This window comes from Balaenoptera physalus (genome assembly GCF_965194825.1).
Source record: "Balaenoptera physalus genome assembly, chromosome: 12".
NCBI lineage: Eukaryota > Metazoa > Chordata > Mammalia > Artiodactyla > Balaenopteridae > Balaenoptera > Balaenoptera physalus.
The window spans coordinates 27203096-27229518 of NC_138897.1; the positions used below are offsets into that span (position 1 = coordinate 27203096).

The following is a 26423-nucleotide window of genomic DNA, read 5'->3' on the forward strand; positions in this document are numbered from 1 at the left end:
TATGTGCCTCACTGCCCCCCTATAACTGGTAATTTTCACGCTCCTCCCCCACCCCCAGAGCAAAAACTGCCACCATGTCCTGCCTGCCATGGGGTGTCGCTCCAGGACCTTGCTTCCAACATGTAGATCCTCCCCTCCGCACCCCCCCACACCACCCCCCCCCCCAATCCATTAAATCATGTCTCTGTTGCTGACTCCGGGCTCTTCCCTTGGTCTTGAACCTGGGCAACTACAGGCCTGTGGGGTACAGCGCAAAACATGTTATTTTAGTTTAATTTTTTAAAAAACTTTATTTGCCAAAGGCTTCCTTTTTTCCATTTGTAAAATAGGAATTACTTATTAACATCTCATACAGCTCTTAGGAGCATCTAATGCAGCGCTGTCCCACAGAAGTATTGGACAAGACTCACATGCCATTATCAGTAACCGCATAGGCACAGATTAAAAATAGTATATAGAAATAAACAGTAAAAATTAATGTTAGTAATTATTTTATTTACCTAATATATTCAAAATATTTCAACTTGTAATCAACATTTTAAAATTATTGGGAGATTTTACGTTCTTGTTTTCGTCCTATGTATTTTACATTTACAACACCTCAGTTCGGGCCAGCCACAATTCAAGGGTTCAGTACTTCTGGCTGCTGCATTGGACAGCGCAGCTCTACAGGCCTTGCCGATGTGAGCGTGGGGCGGGTCTTAGCCAGATGGGAGCGGAGCTTTTCAGAACGCGTTTTGGGCCTCGTCGGTTGCCGTAAGAAGCGCCGGCCGTGGCGGCGCCACGTCCTTTGCCGCGGAGGGAAAGGGGTCAGTTGGGCCTCGGGGCGGGTGGTCATGGCCTTTACGCTGTACTCGCTGCTGCAGGCGGCCCTGCTCTGCGTCAATGCCATCGCCGTGCTACACGAGGAGCGATTCCTCAAGAACAGTGAGTGGGGCCGTGGGGGCGGGCCGAGGGGGACGCGGCGGGCCGAGGGGGCGGCAGCGAGCCTCGGGGGCGCGGACCCGACTCGGGCCGCGTGGGTGGACCACTTGGGCCGGGACAGACGGGCGGCCGAGGGCTCTCCTCTTGGGGCCCTTCCTTGGGTGGGGAAGCCGAGCCACTTTCGTCTCACCAGTGGAGTGAAGATTGTTCAGTGGGGTGAAGATTGTTCAGCAGACGCCCACTGTGTGTCGGACCCTGGGTGTCGGGATGGGGGGAGGCGGAGATGAGCCAGGGAACGCCCCTGCCTGCGTCCCGTTTAGGTTAGGAATTTAGTACCCTTCTCTGTGACCGCTTTTAATTGTCAAAAACCTGGGGTGTGAGTTTTCAGTGAAAGAGGGAGGGGCGTGGCTCATTTTGGAGCGTAGGTAATCAGAAGAATGAACTGATGGAAGGCCATAGGGGTTCCTGGGCTTTGGGGATAAGAGGAAAGGGGACGTGTTGGGGTTATCACGCCATCCAGTCATCCATGTTCCAAGAAAAGTTTATTCAGCACAGTTTATTGGGTGCCTAGGATGTGCCAGGCTAGAATCTGAGAATACAGAGAAGACAGAAGTTATGCCTACCGGGATCTCACAATCCAGCGACCTCCATGCCACCTGGGCGGACTGCTTTTTTTCTGCATGAGGCACAATTAAGGCAGGATACCTCATGATGTGCATCATTTGTCACAGCGTACCAAATATGTCTGTGTAGATCACTGAAACTCAAACCCATGAGCAAGATTTACTGGTTTCATTTATTCCTTCAGGAGAGATTTATTGAGCACAAATTATGTGCCAGGCGAAACTGAGGTTAAAACAGTTGCCCTGCCCTCCTAATGAAAGTTAATCTAAATAAAAACTGAACAAGTACCAATAACAAGTATGCAGAATGTTACGAAAGAGAAGTGCTGGGAGATACTAACTTGTGAATCTTTGAAAGTTTGGAGGAAGTGTGTCTAACCCGAAATCAGATAAGTCAGTAAACATTAACTAGGTGAAGGGTCGGGAGGTGATGAGTAAGAGCTGGTGTGAAAATTGGTGTGGAAAGGTTGTAAGCAGGGCAGTGACATGACTTGATTTGTGTTATTTGCTGGTTACTGTGTGGAGAACAGATCAGAAGTGTAGACGAGTGGATGTGTAAAGCACCATTCCAAATAGGGCAAGTAGAGATGGTGGGTATAATATAAGTTGATGGGTATAATAACAATAGTGATACCTAACACTTAACACTTACCATGTGCCAGGATCTGTATCAAGTGCTTTCTGCATATTAACTTGTGTAACCCTCACAACAACCCTATGAGACAAATAGTGTTTTCATTCCTGCTTTACAGATGGGGACCAGAAACACAAAAGAGTTGGTAGCTTTCCTAAGATCACACAGCTAGAGAGCAGCAGAGTTAGGGTTCAGTTCAGGCAGTCTGACTCAAGTTCATCTGTTCACCACTATACCATCCAGAAAAGTAGAAGGAATCACATTGTGGGTTGAATTGTATGCCCCTAAAAGATATATTAAAGTCCTAACCCTTGTTTCCTTTTTTGGAAATAACGTCTTTGCAGGTGAAATTAAGTTAAGATGAGGTCACACTGGAAAAGGATGGACCCTAAGTCCAATGAGGTGTCCCTATTGGGAGAGAGAGATACAGAGACACACATACACAGGGGGAAGAAGGCCATGTGACAACAGAGGCAGAGACGAGTGGTGCAGCTGCAGTCCAGAGAATGCCAAAGATTGCCAGTAACTACCAGAAGCTAGGAGAGAGGCATAGACGACATTATCCCAAGAGCCCTGAAAAGGAACCAACTCTGCCAACACCTTGGTTTTAGACTTCTGGCCTCCAGAACTGTGAAAAAATAAACTTTCATTGTGTTAAGCCAGATAGTTTGTGGCACTTTGATATAATAGCCCTAGGAAACTAGTACAAATCAGAAGATATTTTAAACGTAGAAAAGATAGAATTTACTGTTTGGACATTGGGAATGAGGAGAGAGGAAAAAGTCAAAGATCTCTCTTGGTTTTCTGGTTTAAGCAACTGAGTGAAGGGTAGTAGCTTTACTGAGTTGGCACTGGTGGAAAATTGTGGGGTGTGGTGCCGGTAACAAGGTGAAGAGATAAAGAAAGAAGTTTCGCACATGCTGAGGTTGAGATTTCTGTGAGATACGCAAGTGGAGATATGGAATAGTCAGTTGGACTTAAGTCCATAGACCAGAAGCAAGAGCCAGAGCGGAGGCTGAGATTTGAGTTTGTCAACCACAGATGATAAATTAAGCCATGTGAAGAGATGAAATTGTTCAGGGAACAATAGAATAGAGTACAAAGGAGAACAGTTGACCAGGACAGTCCTAAAATCTCTTCCAGTATTTAATGTTCAGGTAATGATAGAAGAGCTGACAGGAGAAATTGATGAGTGAGCAAAACAGAGAGATGGGGAAATCTAGACAGTGGGGTTTCACAGAGGCCAAGGAGTGTTTGAAGCAGGAGAGAGAATACAACAGTGGAATGTTCTGAGAAACCAAGCAAGATAAGGACTGAAAAGTGTCCTGAGGATTCAGGGTAGTAGAGGTCATTGGTGATTCTGCAGTTACAACAGTGGGTAAAATCCACATTGGAATGGGGAGGAGCGAGTGGAAAGTCATAGAATGGAGACAGCACAATTATCCAAATGTATCACTGAGTTGGAGGAGATGAAATGGTAGCTGGAAGGCGATGCAGAGATATGTTTTATGATTCTTTTGTTTTTTAGGTCTCAGCAGCGACAATGAGAACTAGTCAGGTCTCTTCAATAAGTCAATGCCATGAAATAAGTGGGGAGGAAGTGACCACTGAGGCAAATATACAAAATATAAAAAAGACAAAAAGAGAGAGAGATGTAGGGAGATATTCATATGCAGCATGTGGACCTTGATTGAATTCTAGTTCAAACATATCAAATGTAAAAAACATTTTGGTAACATTTGAAGAAATTTGAGTATGGAGTAGATACTAGATGATATTAAGGAATCACTGTACATCTTGTTAGTGTGATAAAAATGCATACTGAAATATTTCAGTACCAGTAATTTATTTCTAAAGTAATCAAGCAGAAAAAAAGATGAAGCACGTAGGCAAAAAAATCAATATTTATTAAATCTGAGTGATAGGTATGTTTTAAAACTTTCATAATTAAAGGTTAGAAAAGGAATTGCTAGGGGAAAAGATCTAGTAATGAGAGAAAAATAAAAGGTACAGGAGAGAAATGAGGTAATTGATAACTCAAGGATTCTGAGAAGGTGGATAGGGATGGTTCCTAAGGCACAGATGGAGGAGATGGCATTAAGTGGGAGGTGGGATACTTTCTTCATTGAAAAAGGAGGAAGGATTAGCTGGAGAAGGAGGAGGTTCCCAGATTTGGTGGCAGGAAGTTTTTCTTCATTCCTTATAACAAATAGGCCAGTCACTGTGAGCTAGGTGGAAAAGATGTAGCAGTGAGCATAACACAGTATCTTTGTTCTCATATCTTAGAGTCTAATGGTGGAACAGATAAATAATTATACAAGTAGTTGAGTCTAGGATAAATGCTTTGAAGGAAGAGAACTCGGTGAGAACCATGGGAATATAACTTCCTGGTTGAATCGGAACAGCATCAGTTCCTAAGGAAATAGCATTTAAAGCTAAGTCCTGGAATAGGAATAGGAATTAGCCTATTTTTAGGTACCTTTAAGACTTCAAATTAGAGATATCATGTAGGCATTTGCATATACAGGTTTGGTGCCCAGAAGGGAGGAGGTCTGGGAAGGATTTACACATGGGGATTTTCGGTGTTGGCTGGTAATTTGAAACCATTGGAATGAAGGCTATTTCTCAGAGGGAGAAGAGATTCAAGGATTGAGGCCTGAGATTACTCATCCCTGTCAGGGTTCTTGGTTGCAAGCAATAGAAGCTGACTCTGCCTGATTAAACAGAAAGAAATTTACTAAAAGGTTGTTGGACAATAGAACAATGGAGCAGAGTGGAGAATCCAAATACAGCCACATACTTATATGGACACTTAATTTATGATAAAGTTAACAGTAGCGTGTGATAGAAAGGGTGGTCCTTCAGTAAATGATTCTAGGTTAACTGGATATTCAAAAAGAAATAAATGAATCTTGACCTTCTGCCTCAGGCTAAACACATAAGCCAATTGCAAGAGCATTGTAGATCTAAATGAGAAAGGTAAAACAAAGCTAGAAGAAAAGAAACTTTTTCTGAAAGGGCCATATTAAAAATAGTAGGCTTTTGCCAGCCAGGAGGCAGAACTGAGGCTATTAAGTGGGTATATAACCGTTTATAAATGTGAGACATCATTCTTTTTTCCCCCAGCTTTGAGATCTAATTGACAATAACATTGTCTAAGTTTAAGATGTACATGTGATGATTTGATACACGTATATATTGCAAAATGCTTACCACAGTAAGGTTGGTTAGCATATCCTTCACCTCACATAATTATCATTTTGTTGTTAATGTTGTTGTGGTGAGAACATTTAAGATTTACTCTCAGAGCAACTTTCAAATAAACAGTGTTGGATCACCATACTGTACAGTAGATCCCCAGAGCTTATTCACCTAATAACTGAAAATTAGTGCCTTTTGACCAACATCTCCCCATTTCCCCTACCACTCCACTCCTGGCAACCCCCATACTACTCTCTCTTTCTATGAGTTTGATGGTTTTAGATCCCACGTATAAGTGAGATAATACAGTACTTGTCTTCCTCTGCGTTATTTCACTTAGCATAATGTCCTCAAGATCCATCTGTGTTGTCACATATGGCAGGTTTTCCTTGTTTATAGCTGAATAATATTTCATTATATATGTACACCACATTTTCTTTATCCATTCATCTGTCAGTGGACACTTAGATTGTTTCCATGTCTTGGATATTGTGAATAGTGCTGCAGTGAACATGGGAGTGCAAATATCTCCTTGAGATAATGACTTCATCTGCTTTGGAAAAATACCCAGAAATGGGATTGCTGGATCATATAGCAGTTCTATTATATTTTAAATTTTTTGAAGAACCTCCATACTGCTTTCCAAAGTGGCTGTACCAGTTTACATTCCTATCAACAGTGCACAAACGTTCCCTTTTTTCACATCCTTTCCAGCATTTATTGTCTTTTGTCTTTTTGGTAATAGTCATTCTAACAAGTGTGAGGTGATATTTCATTGTGGCTTCGATTTACATTTTTCTGATGAATAGTGATGTTGAGCACCTTTTCGTGTACTTGTTGGCCATTTTTATTTCTTCTTTGGAAAAATACCTAATCAATCCTATGCCCAGTTTTAATCAAATTATTTGGAAATACAATTATTAATGGAAAGCACCTCCATAATGGTAGTGTGAGAACCTCCACTGAACCCTCTTTCCAATAAAACAACTATAACTAGTGAAAATTATTTAAAAAACGAACATTTGAAGTCTCTGGGAATTGTCATAAGAGTGTACAACAAATGAAGAAACTTTTTTTTTTCCCCCAAGAAAATCTATTAAAGCTCAGTAAGAGCAGTGAGAATCTCTGGCATTTGAGCCACAACCAGCTCTTCCCTCTCCCCAACACACACACACACACACACACACACACACACACACACACACACACACAAAGGAAATGATAAAGATTACAGTGAAAATTAATGGAATACAGAGTAGAAAAACAATAGAATTAACAAAACTAAAAGGTAGTTCTTTCAGAAGATCAACAAAATTGGCAAACATTTAGCTAGACCAAGAAAAAAGGAAAGAAGACTCAAATTACTAAAATCAGGAATGAAAGGTGACATCACTATCTTAGAGAATGAAAAGGGTTATAAGGGAATGCTGTGAACAACTGTATGCCAACAAATTAGATGACTTAGATGAAATGGACAAATTCCTAGAAAGACTACAAACTATTGAACTGACTTAAGAAGAACTAGGACATCTGATTAGAGCTGTAACATGTAAAGAGATTGAGTTAGTAACTTAAAGACTTTGAACAAAGAAAAACCCAGGCTTCATTGCTGGATTTTACCAAACATTTAAAGAAGTCTTAAACACCGAAATAGACAGGAGAGAAGACATCCCAACTCATGCAGTGAGGCCAGTATTAACCTGATATGAAAACCAGACACAGCACAAGAAAAGAAACTCCAGACCAGTATCTGCTGAATATAGACACAAAAATTCTCTACAGAACACTGGCAAACTAAACCAAGTAGGATTTACCCTGGGAGTGCAGGGTTGGTTTAACATTTTTAAATCAATTAATGTAATTCATCATATTAATGAAATAAATAAAAATCACATGATATAATAGATGCAGAAAAACATTTGACTAAACCTAATACCCTTTCATGATAAAACGTTCAACAAACTAGGAATAGGAAGAACTTCCTCAATCTGATAAAGAACATCTTTGAAAACCCCTCAGTTAACAGACTTAATGATGAAAGGCTAAGTGCTTTCCCCAGCTAGGAATAAGAAAAGGATCTTGCCACTCCTTTTTAACATTGTACTGGAGATTCTATCCATGGCAATTAGACAAGAAAAAGAAATAAAAAACATCCAGATTGTGAGGTTGAAAAAGTAAATCTCTTGTTTGCAGATGACATAATCTTGTATATAGAAAGTCCTAAGGAATCACTAAAAAACTATGAGAACTAAGAAATGAGTTTAGTAAGGTTGCAAGATACAAGATCAGGAACAAAAATCAGTTGTTTTCCTGTACATGAACAATGAACAATCAAAAATTAAATTAAAGAAACATCATTTACAATATCATCAAAAAGAACAAAATACTTAGGAATAAATTTAACAGAGTAAGTGTAAGTCTTATACTATGAAAACTACAAGGCATTGTTGAGTGAAATTAAAGAAGAATAAAGATTTTTAAAGATAATTAATGGGTGTAAAAACACTCCATGTTCATGGATTGGAAGACTAAATATTGTTAGGATAACAATACTTAATATTACTGATTTACAGAGTTAATGCAATGTCTATCCAAATCCCAGTTGGCTTTCTTTTGGCAGAAACTGACAAGTTGGGTCCTAAAGGAAATTCAAGGGGTCCAGAATAGCCAAAACAACTTCGAAAGAGAATACAGTGCCCAGACCTTACTCCAGACCTGCATTCAAATTTCCCAGAAGTGAAGTTGAGCAGTGTGTCTTTTCCAGAATTTCTACAGATGATTGAGATTTGTGCTCCTAGATGACAACTACTGCCACAAACTATTGGAATGGCCTAGAATTGTTAGTACTTTGCCCTCCAGAACTTTGCTTTCCACATTTCCTCTTTTATCCAGAAATAGTACAGAAATATTTTGTTTGAGCATGTGTTTTGAATATGGTTCCAGAACTAAGGGAAAACACCACATTGCCTTGACTAAGTGGATAAGCCATTGTTCTAAAATATCTGAATAGTTTTAAGATAGAATTTTAAAATATTTTAAGTGTTAAATATTGTTTATATAAGCTCTTAACTCTTCTTACCTAGATTTTCATAGTAACCTCCTCACTGGTCACACTCCATCCATTTTTGCTTCTCTTTGTTCTCCCTTCTATGGGAAGCTGAGCATGTTCCTCAGTGTTTGAAATTCTGAGTTCTTCAATATCCATAGCCTTCAACGTAAAATTCATACTCCCTTGTGTGACTTATAAACCCACCATAATGATTCCCTTCCTCTCTGTCCTTCCCCTCTTTTACCCTTCCCTAATATTTACCATGTACCTTTTTTACCATGATACTCTTCTTCACTGCTGAGCCTTTACTCAAATTATTTTCTCTGCCTGTGATGACCTTGACTTACCTCATTTCTTTGACTGGCTAACTCTTCAGCCTATCCTTTAAGGCCTACTTCTGGCATTTGCCTTTCCCAGAAACCATCTCTGACCCATTTTGTGGGTAATATACCACTGCAGTTTCTTTTCTGTCTCCTCCAGTAGACTGACAACAAGGGTCCTTTCATCTTTACAATTCATTCCATCAGTCAATGAATGTTTTCTAAATAACTTTATATTTCCATTATCATATTCTTGTGATTCCTGACTTGAGAGCTATCATATTTATACACATAGGTTAGCCAGTATTTTGGCAATAGTGCAGAGAACGTGTTGTTTCTTTTAGTGCTCCACAATGACGCTAATTTCCTTTATGTACAAGAAAAAAATCACATAGTGGATTTTTATTTATTTATTTATTTATTTATTTTTGGCTGCGTTGGGTCTTCGCTGCTGCGCACAGGCTTTCTCTAGTTGCGGCAAGTGGGGGCTACTCTTCATTGCGGTGTGTGGGCTTCTCATTGCGGTGGCTTCTCTTGTTGTAGAGCATGGGCTCTAGGCATGGTGCGGGCTTCAATAGTTGTGGCTTGTGGGCTGTAGAGCACAGGCTCAGTAGTTGTGGTGCACAGGCTTAGTTGCTCCATGGCCTGTGGGATCTTCCCAGACCAGGGCTCGAACCCATGTCCCCTGCATTGGCAGGCAGATTCTTAACCACTGTGCCACCAGGGAATCCCCTACCTAATGGATTTTAATACCTGCCAAAATTGTTCTTACTAGGTTTCGTTTGTGATGCCCAGTATCAATTTGACATATATTTATTATATCCAGGTTTGTGTGCCTGACACACAGTGAGGTCAAACAAACCGAAAAGTAGGAGTTTGGAACAGAGAAAGGTTTATTGCAGTGGCCAAGCAAGGAGATCAGGTGGCTCATGCTCAAAAAGCCTGAACTCCCCAGTGGATTTTGGGGAAGAGTTTTTATAGGCAAAATTTGGAGGGAGGGCTGCAGGGTATGTGACCTTCCTCTGACTGGTTGGGTGAGGTAACGGGGTGGTGTTCCAGTCAGCCTTCTGGTCCCAGCCAGTTTGGGGTCCATGTGCTTATGCTTAGCCTGAAGTTACCATCCTCCACCTGGGTGGGGCCTTAGTTCCTGTAGAAGAACTCAGACATCTGTGTTAGATTGTTATGTATATTCCTTGAGGAGGAACCAGGACCCTGCCCTATCACTGCACTACCGTTTCTTGACTGCCTTTCCTTTGTTTCTGCATTCCCTCACTCCCGTAATTAGCAACTGTTCGAATCTGCCCTTTGGAACTCAGGGAAGATCTAGGAGGCTGAAAGCCTTTTTCCTCCAAACAAGAAATGGGAAACACAGAAAGGCTTGTGTACCCAGGAGGGCCCCACAGGGTCCTGCTTGGTTTCAGTCCCACCTTTTCTTTGATACTCCTCAATCTTGAGGGGAACAAGTGTTGGACAAGGAAGGGAATAACATTTTGCTTAGAGATTTTTTTTAAAAATTTTTTATTGGAGTATAGTTGATTTCCAATGCTGTGTTAGTTTCAGGTGTACAGCAAAGTGAATCAGTTTTACATATACATATATCCACTCTTTTTAAGATTCTTTTCCCATATAGGCCATTACAGAGTATTGAATAGAGTTCCCTGTGCTATACAGTAGGTCCTTATTAGTTATCTGTGTTATATATAGTAGTGTGTATATGTCAATCCCAATCTCCAGATTTGTCCCTTCCCCTCCCCCGCTTTCCCCTCTGCTAACCATAAGTTTGTTAGAGATGTTAATCATAAACTCAGCAGAGGAACTTGGTTTTAGGGGAATTCGGTTTCAGTAGTAGTTATGAGTAATACAGAAGAAACATTTCACACATGAAACTGTATTAGCTCTGGCTATCATAACAAAGTATCATAGACTGGGTGGCTTAAACAACAGAAATTTATTTTCTTACAGTTCTGGAAGCTGGAAATCTGAGATCAGGGTGCCAGCATGTTTGAATCCTGGTGAGGACTCCCTTCCTGGCTTGCAGATGGCCACCTTCTCACTGTGTCCTCACATGGCTGGGCAGAGTCAAGAGCTCTCTCTTCCTCTTTTTGTAAGGCCACAGCCCTATCAGATTAGGGCCCTACCCTTAAGATTCCCTTTAATTTTAATTATCTCCTAAAGATCCTATCTCCAGATACAGTCTCTTTGAGGGTTAGGGCTTCAACATGTGAGTTTGGTGGGAACACAAATCAGTCCGTAGCAAACAGTTAAAATATTACAAGTTGTTATTTGACTCAGGTTTGAATGACTGCTCCAGACCACTGTAATATTAGACTTTAGAATAGTGAGAGCTGTGTGAGCCTAAGTAATAGAAAGAGAATTCCTAAAGGAAGTAGACCTTAAACAGTAAATCAGGTTTGCATAAATGTGCAGAGAAATGAACAAGGCATTCCACAGGCCTTGCATATGATAGACGACATAGTATGAGCATGGCAGTTTATAAAACATTGAAGAAACCATCTGGATATGTAAGTTTCTATTTAAATATATACTCCTGAAAAACATTTGTTTAATTTCATCAGGGAATAAATGGAAATTACTGTGTTGGATTGGGAATCATATTGAACCAAGAGAGATTGGTCTAAGTATACTAGATCATTCACTTCAGCAGTGATCTTTTTGATCAAGGTAATTTTTTTAAAACTTACATTAACAGAGTTATTTGTGTAGTTTATTAGGTACTTTTACATTTATGATAGCATTTGATTCACATGCAAATTTGGTGACACTGACAAAGTAAAGCACATTTCATTTTCTTTTATAGAAATGGAAACTGACCGCAAAGAGGCTGAGGTTTGCCAGGGTCAGCCAGTCCTCAAAACTGTAGCTAAAACTTTCTCTTCAAAATGTATCTAGCTGAGGGTTGTTGACTGAATCTGAATGGATTACCGTTTTGTGTGTGACTTTTTTTTTTTTTTAAACATCTTTATTGAAGTATAATTGCTTTACAATGGTGTGTTAGTTTCTGCTTTATAACAAAGTGAATCAGTTATACATATACATATGTTCCCATATCTCTTCCTTCTTGCATCTCCCTCCCTCCCACCCTCCCCATCCCACCCCTCTAGGTGGTCACAAAGCACCGAGCTGATCTCCCTGTGCTATGCAGCTGCTTCCCACTAGCTATCTATTTTACGTTTGGTAGTGAATATATGTCCGTGACACTCTCTCACCCTGTCACATCTCACCCCTCCCCCTCCCCATATCCTCAAGTCCATTCTCTAGTAGGTCTGTGTCTTTATTCCCATCTTGCCACTAGGTTCTTCATGGCCTTTTTTTTTTTTTTCCTTAGATTCCATATATATGTGTTAGCATACTGTATTTGTTTTTCTCTCTCTGACTTACTTCACTCAGTATGACAGACTCTAACTCCATCCACCTCATTACAAATACCTCCATTTCATTTCTTTCTATGGCTGAGTAATATTCCATTGTATATATGTGCCACATCTTCTTTATCCATTCATCCGATGATGGACATTTAGGTTGCTTCCATGTCCTGGCTATTGTAAATAGAGCTGCAATGAACATTTTGGTACATGACTCTTTTTGAACTATGGTTTTCTCAGGGTATATGCCCTGTATGCCCAGTAGTGGGATTGCTGGGTCGTATGGTAGTTCTAGTTTTAGTTTTTTGAGGACCCTCCATACTGTTCTCCATGGTGGCTGTATCAATTTACATTCCCACCAACAGTGCAAGAGGGTTCCCTTTTCTCCACACCCTCTCCAGCATTTATTGTTTGGGGATTCTTTTTTTTTTTTGTTTGTTTGTTTGTTTGGGGATTCTTTGATGATGGCCATTCTGAATTGGTGTGGGGTGATACCTCATTGTGGTTTTGATTTGCATTTCTCTAATGATTAGTGATATTGAGCATCCTTTCATGTGTTTGTTGGCAATCTGTATATCTTCTTTGGAGAAATGTCTATTTAGGTCTCGCACCCATTTTTCAATTGGATTGTTTGTTTTTTTGATATTGAGCTGCATGAGCTGCTGGTATATTTTGGAGATTAATCCTTTGTCAGTTGCTTCATTTGCAAATATTTTCTCCCAAGCAGAGGGTTGTCTTTTCGTCTTGTTTATGGTTTCCTTTGCTGTGCAAAAGCTTTTAAGTTTCATTAGGTCCAATTTGTTTATTTTTGTTTTTACTTCCATTTTTCTAGGAGGTGGGTCAAAAAGGATCTTGCTGTGATTTATGTCATGGAATGTTCTGCCTATGTTTTCCTCTAAGAGTTTTATAATGTCTAGCCTTACATTTAGGTCCTTAATCCATTTTGAGTTTATTTTTGTGTATGGTGTGAGGGAGTGCTCTAATTTCATTCTTTTACATGTAGCTATCCAGTTTTCCCAGCACCACTTATTGAAGAAGCTGTCTTTTCTCCATTGTGTATTCTTGCCTCCTTCATGGGTTTACCTCTGGGCTTTCTATCCTGTTCCATGGATCTATATTTCTGTTTTTTGTGTGCCAGTACCATACTGTCTTTTTTTTTTTTTAATAAATTTATTTCTTTCTTTATTTTATTTTTGGCTGCGTTGAGTCTTCATTGCTGCGCATGGGCTTTCTCTAGTTTTAGTGAGCAGGGCTACTCTTTGTTGTGGTGTGCGGGCTTCTCATTGCGGTGGCTTCTCTTGTTGCAGAGCACGGGCTCTAGGCGCGTGAGCTTCAGTAGTTGTGGCACGTGGGCTCTGTAGTTGTGGCTCACGGGCTCTAGGGCGCAGGCTCAGTAGTTGTGGTGCACGGGCTCAGTTGCTCCACAGCATGTGAGATCTTCTCAGACCAGGGCTCGAACCCATGTCCCCTGCATTGGCAGGCGGATTATTAACCACTGCTCCACCAGGGAAGCCCCATACTCTCTTCATTACTGTAGCTTTGTAGTATAGTCTGAAGTCCGGGAGCCTGATTCCTCCAGCTCCGTTTTTCTTTCTCAAGATTGCTTTGGCTATTCAGGGTCTTTTGTGTTTCCATACAAATTGTGAAATTTTTTGTTCTAGTTCTGTGAAAAATGCCATTGGTAGTTTGATAGGGATTGCACTGAATCTGGAGATTGCTTTGGGTAGTATAGTCATTTTCACAATGTTGATTCTTCCAATCCAAGAACATGGTCTATCTTTCCATCTGTTTGTATCATCTTTAATTTCTTTCATCAGTGTCTTATAATTTTCTGCATACAGGTTTTTTGTCTCCTTAGGTAGGTTTATTCCTACGTATTTAATTCTTTTTGTTGCAATGGTAAATGGGAATGTTTCCTTAATTTCTCTTTCAGATTTTTCATCATTAGTGTATAGGAATGCAAGAGATTTCTGCACATTAATTTTGTATCCTGCTACTTTACCAAATTCATTGATTAGCTCTAGTAGTTTTCTGATAGCATCTTTAGGATTCTCTACGTACAGTATCATGTCATCTGCAAACACTGCCAGCTTTACTTCTTCTTTTCCAATTTGGATTCCTTTTATTTCTTTTTCTTCTCTGATTACCATGGCTAAAACTACCAAAACTATGTTAAATAATAGTGATGAGAGTGGGCAACCTTATCTTGTTCCAGATTTTAGAGGAAATGGTTTCAGTTTTTCTCCATTGAGAACGATGTTGGCTGTGGGTTTGTCATATATGGCCTTTATTATGTTGAGGTAGGTTCCCTCTATGCCTACTTTCTGGAGGGTTTTTATCATAAATGGGTGTTGAATTTTGTCAAAAGCTTTTTCTGCATCTGTTGAGATGATCATATGGTTCTTCTCCTTCAATTTGTTAATATGATGTATCACGTTGATTGATTTGCGTATATTGAAGAATCCTTGCATTCCTGGGATAAACCCCACTTGATCATGGTGTATGATCCTTTTAATGTGCTGTTGGATTCTGTTTGCTAGTATTTTGTTGAGGATTTTTGCACCTATGTTCATCAGTGATATTGGCCTGTAGTTTTCTTTTTCTGTGATGTCTTTGTCTCGTTTTCATATCAGGGTGATGGTGGCCCTTAGAATGAGTTTCGGAGTGTTTCTCCCTCTGCTATATTTTGGAATAGTTTGAGAAGGATGGGTGTTAGCTCTTCTCTAAATGTTTGATAGAATTCGCCTGTGAAGCCATCTGGTCCTGGGCTTTTGTTCATTGGAAGATTTTTAATCACAGTTTCAATTTCAGTGCTTGTGATTGGTCTGTTCATATTTTCTATTTCTTCCTGGTTCAGTCTCGGAAGGTTGTGCTTTTCTAAGAATTTGTCCATTTCTTCCAGGTTGTCCATTTTATTGGCATGTAGTTGCTTGTAGTAATCTCTTCTGATCCTTTGTATTTCTGCAGTGTCAGTTGTTACTTCTCCTTTTTCATTTCTAATTTTATTGATTTGAGTCTTCTCCCTTTTTATCTTGTTGAGTCTGGCTAATGGTTTATCAATTTTGTTTATCTTCTCAAAGAACGAGCTTTTAGTTTTATTGATCTTTGCTATCGTTTCTTTCATTTCTTTTTCATTTAGTTCTGATCTGATCTTTATGATTTCTTTCCTTCTGCTAACCTTGGGGTTTTTTTGTTCTTCTTTCTCTAATTGCTTTAGTTGTAAGGTTAGGTTGTTTATTTGAGATGTTTCTTGTTTCTTGAAGTAGGATTGTATTGCTATAACCTTCCCTCTTAGAACTGCTTTTGCTGCATCCCATAGGTTTTGGGTTGTTGTGTTTTCATTGTCATTTGTTTCTAGGTATTTTTTGATTTCCTCTTTGATTTTTTCAGTGATCTCTTGGTTATTTAGTAGTGTACTGTTTAGCCACCATGTGTTTGTATTTTTTACAGATTTTTTTCCTGTAACTGTTATCTAGTCTCATGGCGTTGTGGTCAGAAAAGATACGTGATACAATTTCAATGTTCTTAAATTTACCAAGACTTGATTTGTGTCCCAGGATATGATCTATACTGGAGAATGTTCCATGAGCACTTGAGAAGAAAGTGTAATCTGCTGTTTTTGGATGGAATGTCCTATAAATATCAATTAAGTCCATCTTGTTTAATGTATCATTTAAAGCTTGTGTTTCCTTATTTATTTTCATATTGGATGATCTGTCCATTGGTGAAAGTGGGGTGTTAAAGTCCCCTACTATGATTGTGTTACTGTCGATTTCCCCTTTTATGGCTGTTAGCATTTACCTTATGTATTGAGGTACTCCTACGTTGGGTGCATAAATATTTACAATTGTTATATCTTCTTCTTGGATTGATCCCTTGATCATTATGTGGTGTCCTTCTTTGCCTCTTGTAATAGTCTTTATTTTAAAGTCTATTTTGTCTGATATGAGAATTGCTACTCCAGCTTTCTTTTCATTTACTTTTGCATGGAATATATTTTTCCACCCCCTCACTTTCAGTTTGTATGTGTCCCTAGGTCTGAACTGGGTCTCTTGTAGACAGCATATATACAGGTCTTGTTTTTGTATCCATTCAGCCAGTCTATGTCTTTTGGTTGGAGCATTTAATCCATTTACATTTAAGGTAATTATCGATATGTATGTTCCTATTACCATTTTCTTAATTGTTTTGGGTTTGTTATTGTAAGTCTTTTCCTTCTCTTGTGTTTCCTGTCTAGAGAAGTTCCTTTAGCATTTGTTTTTTTTTAGAAATTTACGTTCTTTTATTTATTTATTTATTTATTTATTTATGGCTGTGTTGAGTCTTCGTGTCTGTGCAAGGGCTTTCTCTAGTTGCGGCAAGTGGGGACCACTCCTCATCGCGGTGCGCGGGCCTCTCACCATCGCGGCTTCTCTTGTTGCGGAGCACAGGCTCCAGACGCGCAGGCTCAGTAATTGTGGCTCATGGGCCCAGTTGCTCCGTGGCATGTGGGATCTTCCCAGACCAGGGCTCGAACCGTGTCCCCTGCATTAGCAGGCAGATTCTCAACCACTGCGCCACCAGGGAAGCCCTAGCATTTGTTTTAAAGCTGGTTTAGTGGTGCTGAATTCTCTTAGCTTTTGCTTATCTGTAAAGGTTTTAGTTTCTCCATCAAATCTGAATGAGATCCTTACTGGGTAGAGTAATCTTGGTTGTAGGTTTTTCCCTTTCATCACTTTACATATGTCCTGCCACTCCCTTTTGGCTTGCAGAGTTTCTGCTGAAAGATCAGCTGTTAACCTTATGGGGATTCCCTTGTATGTTAATTGTTGCTTTTCCTTTGCTTCTTTTAATATTTTTTCTTAGTATTTAATTTTTGATAGTTTGATTCATATGTTTTTCTGCGTGTTTCTCCTTGGATCAATCCTGTATGGGACTCTCTGTGCCTCCTGGACTTTTTTGACTATTTCTTTTCCCATATTAGGGAAGTTTTCAACTATAATCTTTTCAAATATTTTCTCAGTCCCTTTCTTTCTCTCTTCTTCTTCTGGGACCCCTATAATTCGAATGTTGGTATGCTTCATGTTGTCCTTGAGGTCTCTGAGATTGTCCTCAATTCTTTTCATTCTTTTTTCTGTATTCTGCTCTGCGGTAGTTACTTCCACTATTTTATCTTCCAGGTCACTTATCCGTTCTTCTGCCTCAGTTATTCTGCTATTGATTCCTTCTAGAGAATATTAATTCATTTATTGTGTTGTTCATCATTGTTTGTTTGCTCTTTAGTTCTTCTAGGTCCTTTTTAAATGTTTCTTGCATTTTCTCCATTCTATTTCCAAGACTTTGGATCATCTTTTCTACCATTATTCTTAATTCTTTTTCAGGTAGACTGTCTATTTCCTCTTCATTTGTTTGGTCTGGTGGGTTTTTACCTTGCTCCTTCACCTGCTGTGTATTTCTGTCTTCTCATTTGGTTAACTTACTGTGTTTGGGGTCTCCGTTTTGCAGGCCGCAGGTTCGTAGTTCCTGTTGTTTTTGGTATCTGCTCCCAGTGGCTAAGGTTGGTTCAGTGGGTTTTGTAGGCTTCCTGTTGGAGGGGAATGGTGCCTGTGTTCTGGTGGATGAGGCCAGATCTTGTCTTTCTGGTGGGCAGGACCACGTCTCGTGGTGTGTTTTGGATGTCTGTGAACTTATTATGATTTTAGGCAGCCTTTCTGCTAATGAGTGAGGTTGTGTTCATGTCTTGCTAGTTGTTTGGCATGGGGTGTCCAGCACTGTAGCTTGCTGGTTGCTGAGTGGAGCTGGGTCTTAGCATTGAGACGGAGATCTGTGGGAGAGCTTTTGCTGTTTGGTATTACGTGGGGCCCGGCGGTCTCTGGTGGACCAGTGTCCTGAACTTGGCTCTCCCACCTCAGAGGCTCAGGCTTGACTCCCCACCAGAGCATCAAGACCCTGTCAGCCACATGGCTCAGAAGTAAAGGGAGAAAAGAAAAGAAAAGAAAAGAAAAGAAAAGAAAAGAAAGAAAGAAAGAAAGAAAGAAAGAAAGAAAGAAAGAAAGAAAGAAAGAAAGAAAGTTATTAAAATAGAAAAAAATATTAAAAATAGAAAAGTAATAAAAAAAAGAGAGAAAGAAAGAAGAGAGCAAACAAAACAAAAAACAAATCCACCAATGATAACAAGTGCTAAAGACTATACTAAAAAAAAAAAAGCAAAAACAAAAAAACGGACAGTCAGAACCCTAGGACAAATGGCAAAAGCAAAGCTATACAGAGAAAATCACACAAAGCATACACATACACACTCATAAAAAGAGAAAAAGGAAAAATATATATATATATAAAATAAAAAAAGGAAGAGAGCAACCAAATCAGTAAACAAATCTACCAGTGATTATAAGCTTTAAATACTAAACTAAGATAAACATAATACCAGAATCAAATTAGATGCAGAAAGCAAGCCTCATGTCCACAGTTGCTCCCAAAGTCCACCTCCTCAGTTTGGGGATGATTCGTCATCTATTCAGGTATTCCACAGATGCAGGGTACATCAAGTTGATTGTGGAGATTTAATCTGCTGCTCCTGAGGCTGCTGGGAGAAATTTCCCTTTCTCTTCTTTGTTCGCACAGCTCCCGGGGTTCAGCTTTGGATTTGGACCCACCTCTGCGTGTAGGTCGCCTGAGGGCATCTGTTCCCTGCCCAGACAGGACGGGGTTAAAGGAGCAGCTGATTCGGTGGCTGTGGCTCCCTCAGGCCACGGGGAGGGAGGGGTACAGAGTGCGGGCGAGCCTGTGGCGGCAGAGGCCGGCGTGACATTGCAACAGCCTGAGGTGCACCGTGTGTCCCCCTGGGGAAGTTGTCCCTGTATCACGGGACCCTGGCAGTGGCGGGCTGCACAGACTCTGGGGTGGGGAGGTGTGGATAGTGACCTGTGCTTGCACACAGGCTTCTTGGTGGCGGCAGCAGCAGCCTTAGCGTTTCATGCCCATCTCTGGTGTCCGCACTGATAGCCGCGGCTCGGGCCCGTCTCTGGAGCTCCTTTCAGCGGTGTTCTGAATCCCCTCTCCTCGCGCGCCCCGAAACAATGGTCTCTTCTGTCTTAGGCAGTTCCAGAGTTTTTCCTGGACTCCCTCCCAGCTAGCTGTGGTGCACTTGCCCACATCAGGCTGTGTTCACGCCGCCAACCCCACTCCTCTCCCTGGGATCTGACCGAAGCCCGAGCCTCAGCTCCCAGCCCCCGCCCGCCCCGGCAGGTGATCAGACAAGCCTCTTGGGCTGGTGAGTGCTGGTCAGTGCCGATCCTCCGTGCGGGAATCTCTCCGCTTTGCCCTCCGCACCCCTGTGGCTGCACTCTCCTCTGTGGCTCCGAAGCTTCCCCCCTCTGCCACCCACAGTCTCCGCCCACGAAGGGGCTTCCTAGTGTGTGGAAACCTTACCTCCTTCACAGCTCCCTCCCAGTGGTGCAGGTCCCGTCCCTATTCTTTTGTCTCTGTTTTTCCTTTTTTCTTTTGCCCTACCCAGGTACGTGGGGAGTTCCTTGCCTTTGGGGAAGTCTCCAGTGTTCAGTAGGTGTTCTATAGGAGTTGTTCCACCTGTAGATGTAGTTTTGATGTATTTGTGGGGAGGAAGGTCATCTCCACATCTTACTCCTCTGCCATCTTGAAGGCGCCCCCTCTGATAACTTACTATTTTTGAAAAATTACTCCAATGCACTTCCCTCCCTATATTGTAGAATTTTATCCTGTTTTGTTGAAGAGCAGTTGGAAGGTAAATTTTTTCTGGGAGTCACTCCTCCCATTATGTAAAGGCATATATTTAAATATCTTTTTGGAACAGGTTTAAAAGATAAAAAGATTGTTGAAAATCATGGTTTCTCATAAAAACTGAGTGCATGATCCACAAAGTGGTTAAAACAAGTTCTTTTTTTTACCATGTAAGAGCTTGTGGCCATGAATGGAAAGGATTGAAAATTTTAGCATTGATAAATTTCCAAAAAGCAAGTAAAGGAAATGAAAGCATCTAAAGGTGGTTATAAAGCAAGTTTAAATATTCAGAGTGATTTGTGGTTGAAACCCCTCTACTTTTTGGAACCCATCCCTGCCATCAGGATGTTCATGCTCTGGAGAGGAAGGCCTCATTCCAGAGGGGTTTCTCCAATAGAGGAGCAGCTTTACAGGCTTTCTTTTTAAATGTTATTTTTATTTTTATCAAAGCAGTATATGTGTGTGGAAAAAAGGTCAAAAAAGCCCCTTCAGTTTATAAAGAAAGATAGAAGCCTTCTGCTCCATCTCTCCTCAACCTCCCCTGTTCTTCAAAAGCAATTATTTTCAACTCTTCCAAGTTTTAAGTCACTGACCTGCTACTGTGGAAGGGTTTAGCACAATTATGCCATCAGCAGCACACTCATTCTTGTGTAAGCACAAATACACACATACTTCCCTTCTCCATCTCTCCCATCTCCAACCAATTATTGGTGATATCAATATTCCATATTTACATTACTATGACTATGAATATTACAGCTGAACAGTAAAAAAAAAATCATAATTTTATCCTTTCTTCTAGTTGAATTATGGTTTGTCTGTAGAATTCTAGATTGGAACCAATTTTTCTTCAGAGTTTTGAAGACATTATTCCATTTAATTTTCTCGTTTCCTTTGTTGATGTTAAGAAGTCTAATGCCATTCTGTTTCCTGAGTCTTTGTAGGTAACCTAAGTTGCCTCTCTAAAAGCCTTTAGGGTATTCTCTTTACCTTTATAGGTCTGAAATTTTACAATAATGTGGCAACATGTGGGTCTCCTTTTCATTCATTGGGCTGTGCTCTGATTGGGCCCATTTGGCCTAAAGTCTCATATCCCTCAGTTCTGGGATATCATCTCTTAATATTTGTTTGATAATTTTTAAAAATTTTTATTGGAGTATAGTTGATTACAATGTTGTGTTAGTTTCAGGTGTACAGCAAAGTGAATCAGTTATACATATAGCCTCTATTTTTTTTTTTCTTTTTAGATTCTTTTCCCATATAGGCCATTACAGAGTACTGAGTAGAGTTCCCTGTGCTATACAGCAGGTTCTTATCAGTTATATATTTTATATATAGTAGTGTGTATATGTCAGTCCCAACTTCCCAATTTATCCCTTTCTGCCCCCCCCCGCCCCCACCACCATCCCCTGGTAACCATAAGTTTGTTTTCTACATGTGTGACTCTACTTCTGTTTTATAAATAAGTTCATTTATACCTTTTATTTTTTTTAAGATTCCACATATAAGTGGTATCATATGATATTTGTCTTTCTGTGTCTGACTTACTTCACTCAGTATTCACTCAGTAGGACAATCTCTGGGTCCATTCATGTTACTGCAAATGGCATTTTTTTCTTTTTTATGGCTGAGTAATGTTCCATTGTATATATGTGCCACATCTTTATCCATTCCTCTGTTGATGGACATTTAGGTTGATTCCATGACCTGGCTACTGTAAATACTGCTGCAGTGAACATTGGGGAGTATGTATCTCTTTTTTTTTTTTTTTGTATCAAGAACTAGTTTAATAAAAGAGGACTGGAATACTGATTTTTTTTGTTTTTTTTTTGTTTTTTTTTTTTAATTTTATTTATTTATTTTTGGCTGCGTTGGGTCTTCGTTGCTGTGCGAGGGCTTTCTCTAGTTGCGGCGAGCGGGGGCCTCTCACGGTCGCGGCCTCTCTTGCTGCGGAGCACAGGCTCCAGACGCGCAGGCTCAGTGGTTGTGGCTCATGGGCCCAGTTGCTCCGCGGCATGTGGGATTTTCCCAGACCAGGGCTCGAACCCGTGTCCCCTGCATTGGCAGGCAGATTCTCAACCACTGCGCCACCAGGGAAGCCCCTGGAATACTGATGTTATGTTCGTTCCGCAAAACCATGGTTTGTCTTCATTTGGAATAGCTAATGTATGCTTTTTTTTTTTTTCACACACACACACACACACACACTGTATTTTATTTTTACAAGAGATAAATAGACTGACACCAAGCATTGTAAATGGATGACCACAACAAAAGCAACAATGATTGCAATTACCAAACATGAAACACACTCATACTATGTCATAATATTGACATTCAGTCCAGTAATCCTCCACTGTAACAGCTCCTTTACTTTGCAGTGAAAATTGATTTCTATATTCTTTGCCTCTGAGTCCTTGTGGGATTTTTTTTTTTTTAATTCAAACATAAAGTCACAAAAATTATAATCATCCTCATCAGTTCACTCAGTCCCATGTAATTAATTTTTTTTCATCTTGATCTTTTGTTAGCACTTTTATGAGTTCATCAGTTTTTCATTAGAGTTCTGAAAATGCTTATTCATTCAGTTCAGCAGTACAGTTACCAGAAACCGGTACTTGTCAGAGTCTTTTCTATGAATTCCTTGAAGGTGAAACCCTTTTATAGGAACATATTTGCAAAAGCATCAGAGTACACCCAGAACTGTCTGTAAATGACAAAAGACTTAAAAATGACCATGGTTAAAGATTTGATGAAAATTCATAATAGTGCAATTATGGGGAGTAATTGGGGAGTATGTATCTTTTTGAATTATGGTTTTCTCTGGGTATATGCCTAGGAGTGGGATTGCTGGGTCATAGGGTAGTACTATTTTTAGTTTTTTAAGGAACCTCCATAATGTTCTCCATAGTGGCTGCACCAATTTACATTCCTACCAATGGTGTAAGAGGGTTCCCTTTTCTCCACACCCTCTCCAGCATTTATTGTTTGGAGATTTTTTGATGATGGCCATTCTGACCGGTGTGAGGTGATACCTCATTGTAGTTTTGATTTGCATTTCTCTAATAATTAGTGATGGTGAACATCTTTTCATGTGCTTTTTGACCATCTTGTTTGATAATTTTTTCCTAATTTTTTTTCTCTCTTTCTGGAACTCCTGTTATTTTGACATATTGATACTTTCTTTTTTCTTTAATTTTGCCTTGTCTGGTAGGTGACTTCAACTTAGTGTGTCGGCCTCTTCTTTTGAACTTTTTATGCTAATATAGCAAGAACAAGCTCTCCTTTATTTTTTTTAAATAAATTTATTTATTCATTTTTGGCTGCATTGGGTCTTTGTTGCTGCGCACGGGCTTTCTTTAGTTGTGGTGAGTGGGGGCTACTCTTCATTGCGGTGTGCTGGCTTCTCTTGTTGCGGAGCATGGGCTCTAGGTGGGTGGGTTTCAGTACTTGTGGCATGCGGGCTCAGTACTTATGGCACGCAGGCTCAGTAGTTGTGGCTCACGGGCTCTAGAGCGCAGGCTTGGTAGTTGTGGCACACGGGCTTATTTGCTCCGCGGCATGTGGGATCTTCCCGGACCAGGGCTCGAACCCGTGTCCCCTGCATTGGCAGGCGGATTCTTAACCACTGCGCCACCAGGGAAGTCCCACTCCTTCTTTTTTATGTCCCCTTTTTTTATGGCATCTTGTTCTCTGGGGTTCATAGCTACAGTAGTTGTTCTCTCTCTAAGGATGTTTGTTTTTTTTAAAAATGAACTTCTACTTCTTGCATTGTCTCTTCCTCAAAGTCTTCTTTTCTGGTTTTGTTCTGTCTTTCCATGTTAAGAATTGTTCCCTCTTGACTGTCAGTTCATTCTAAAGAGTAAAGCACTGAGAGGCTCTTAGGAAGCTCTGTGTATGTGGTTGGGATTTGCTCACCAGTGGGCCTCTCTGTAAGTTCGCTCTTTCATTAAAGCCCCCAGTATGTCAGTATCTGAAGTCTTCTTGGGCAGCTGGTCAATTTCCAGAGTAATTTTACAACTTCCTGTCTGCAGAATGTAAGTGTTCTTATTTCCAGGCTTACTTGAGACACAAGCAAGGAAAGTGGGCAGGAGTCTGACACTTAGGTTTGCAGACTTTAATTCAATCCACCCTCCCTAGATGTCCCCAGGTCCAGAGCTTCCATGCTTCAGTCTCTGCTGAGAGTAAATCTCTGTCTTCTGAGGGTATAAGAGAGGGACATTCTTCCTATCAGTTCAGTCTAGGGAAGGGTATGGGATGGGAGGGGAAGGAGGAGCGGCGCTAACTGCTCTTGTGGAGACTTTTCCATTAGTCCTCCTGTGTTTCAGCTTTGTCTCCCTCACTGGCATTTTGAAGTTTCTTTCAAATTTCCAGTGTTCTCAGCATGATTCACCTCAGTTTTTTACTGTGTGCTCCCTGGATGTTTAGATTTCAGCCTTCTCTGCTAAGTCAGTTATTCTTCCCTTTATTTTTCATTGTCCAGATTGACTTCTCTTGCCTGCAGACTTCTCTCTTGTTACTCTTTTAATGTCATTTTTAGTAGGGTTTCAGGAGAAAGCTAAGATAAAAGTGTGTATCCATTGATGGAGTTCAGGACATGCTACCCCCAAATAAGGCACCGTGGTATGTTGAATATCTTAAGCTGAAGGAGTTAGAGAAAACACCAGAATCAGAGAGGTCACTCCGCCCTCCTCCCTCCCTGGCCCTTCTTTCTTGAAAGCAGGAGATAAATCTCCCGTGTGAAAGGTATCCTTCCTGTACCAGGATGAAAGGAGACATTCTTATCACCAGAGACAGGGAATTTAGGGCCGGGAAGACTGTATAAACAGACATTATTACATTTCCTACCCATAGCCCAAACTCCTTTGTTTTGTTAATTCTTCACAAATTTGTTCTTTTGTCTAAAAGGTAGAAAAACTTCCTGCTTTGGTCAGTTTTTCAGATCTTCATTTTCTTGTGAAGACTCCCAGATACATGTAAAAACTTAATAAAATTTGTGTGCTTTTCTCCTGTTAACCTGTCTTTGTCAGTTTAATTTTCAGACATAGCCAGGGACCCTAAGAGGGTCAAGGAAAACTTTCTCCTTCGTTACAGTAACCATTATGTTTAACCAAAACCAGGCTGCTTTCTTATTGTGCAGAGTTCTTAAGTAGGTTTATATGAATAAGACTAAACTGGTTTGGAAAATGATACAACTGGTGGTGGTGGTGATTTTGTGTTTTATGTCTTTCTAGAGACACTATTATGAAATAGTTTTTACCACATTATAAGTAGTTAAAGGCTGGTACTACACCTTTGAACTTAGATTACAAAAAGAGGACTGCCATGTAGTGGAGAATGCTGATTGAGCTCCCTGTAAGAGTGAGACAGGTATGTGGGAGAAAGAACTTACAGTAGAACTTGTTATATGGTAAAAGTCAGCGTTGGAGAAACAGCGTTAAGTGTATTTGCTTGTCGGAGAGAGAAGTAGATCCAGAAGTAGGAAGCAAGATGCAGGTGTATCTTCTGAGATTGTTTTTATCTTGGAGAGATGTGTACATTTAATATTGGAGGATTTCTTCCTCCCTCCCGCAAAGCCGCAATTGAATGATTGGTTACACTTCATGTGTCTTAAAAATAAAGAAACATGTTTCTTTGGAAGTTTTATCTGCGATTCTAGGATTTACCTTATCTTTCTTTATCCAAAATTAACTTGGTCTGCTATAAATTCAGATTAATTCCACAAACATTTACTAAGTACTTGCTCTGGGTGGGGGAGAGGGGAAAGGTAAAGACAGACTAAATTCAGTTCCTGTCTTCCAGGAATTTATAATGTAACTTACAATCAGTAGTTACTATTTGGGGAGCAAAGAGAAAGGTTTATTATGACATGGGAGGGAATTAGAAAGGCCCTGACATTGAAGTCAGAAAAACCTAGATTCAGAAGCTGCCTTTAACATGTATAGCAATTAGTGGGTAACTGAGTAACCACTAGTTACTTGGAGGGTTGTAGTATGATACAAGGCTAGCATGTCAATTTAAGGAGTTTCTAACTTCACTCAGTAGGCAATGGGAATCATCACACATTGTGAGCTAGAAAGATCTGACACTTTAAGGGAGAAAGAAGTCGAGATGAAATTGCAGAGGCATCTATTGAGAGTCTGGCAAGAGATAGTAGAGGCTGTGATATTAACCACTGTGATAGAAGTTGTGCTGCGGGAGCTCAAAAAAGAGTGACAGCCCTGTGGATGGGGAAGGCTGTAAGCACAAGTGAGCCAGGCCTTGAAGGGTGAGTGGGAGTGAAAACACATCAGCTCTGCCGTGAACTTGAATTTTACATTAGTTTTATACCACAACATATCTCAGTGTTGATGTGACCAAAAAATTAAAAAAAAAAAAAAAACAAGCAAGCAACCATTACTTAACCTTTATTTCAACCAAGTGAAAGTTGATTAAACAAAGTGAAATCTTGTTACCTGATACATGGTTCTTTCATGTATAAAATAAAAACTTGTTCTCTGTCTTCAAGTTTAAGGGTTAACATGTCAGGAATTAATTAAGCCCTGTAGTTAT

General features: G+C 40.2%; 1 protein-coding gene across 1 annotated transcript in view; it reads left to right on the forward strand.

Annotated features, from left to right (window-relative positions):
* The first annotated feature begins 701 nt into the window (after nt 1-701).
* IER3IP1 (immediate early response 3 interacting protein 1) overlaps nt 702-26423 on the forward strand; it is a 28691-nt gene continuing 2969 nt past the window's right edge. The window contains exon 1 of the mRNA XM_082416676.1: nt 702-927. Within this exon, the coding sequence (XP_082272802.1) occupies nt 837-927 (91 nt within the window). The 5' untranslated portion in view covers nt 702-836. The remainder of the gene's footprint in view (nt 928-26423) is intronic.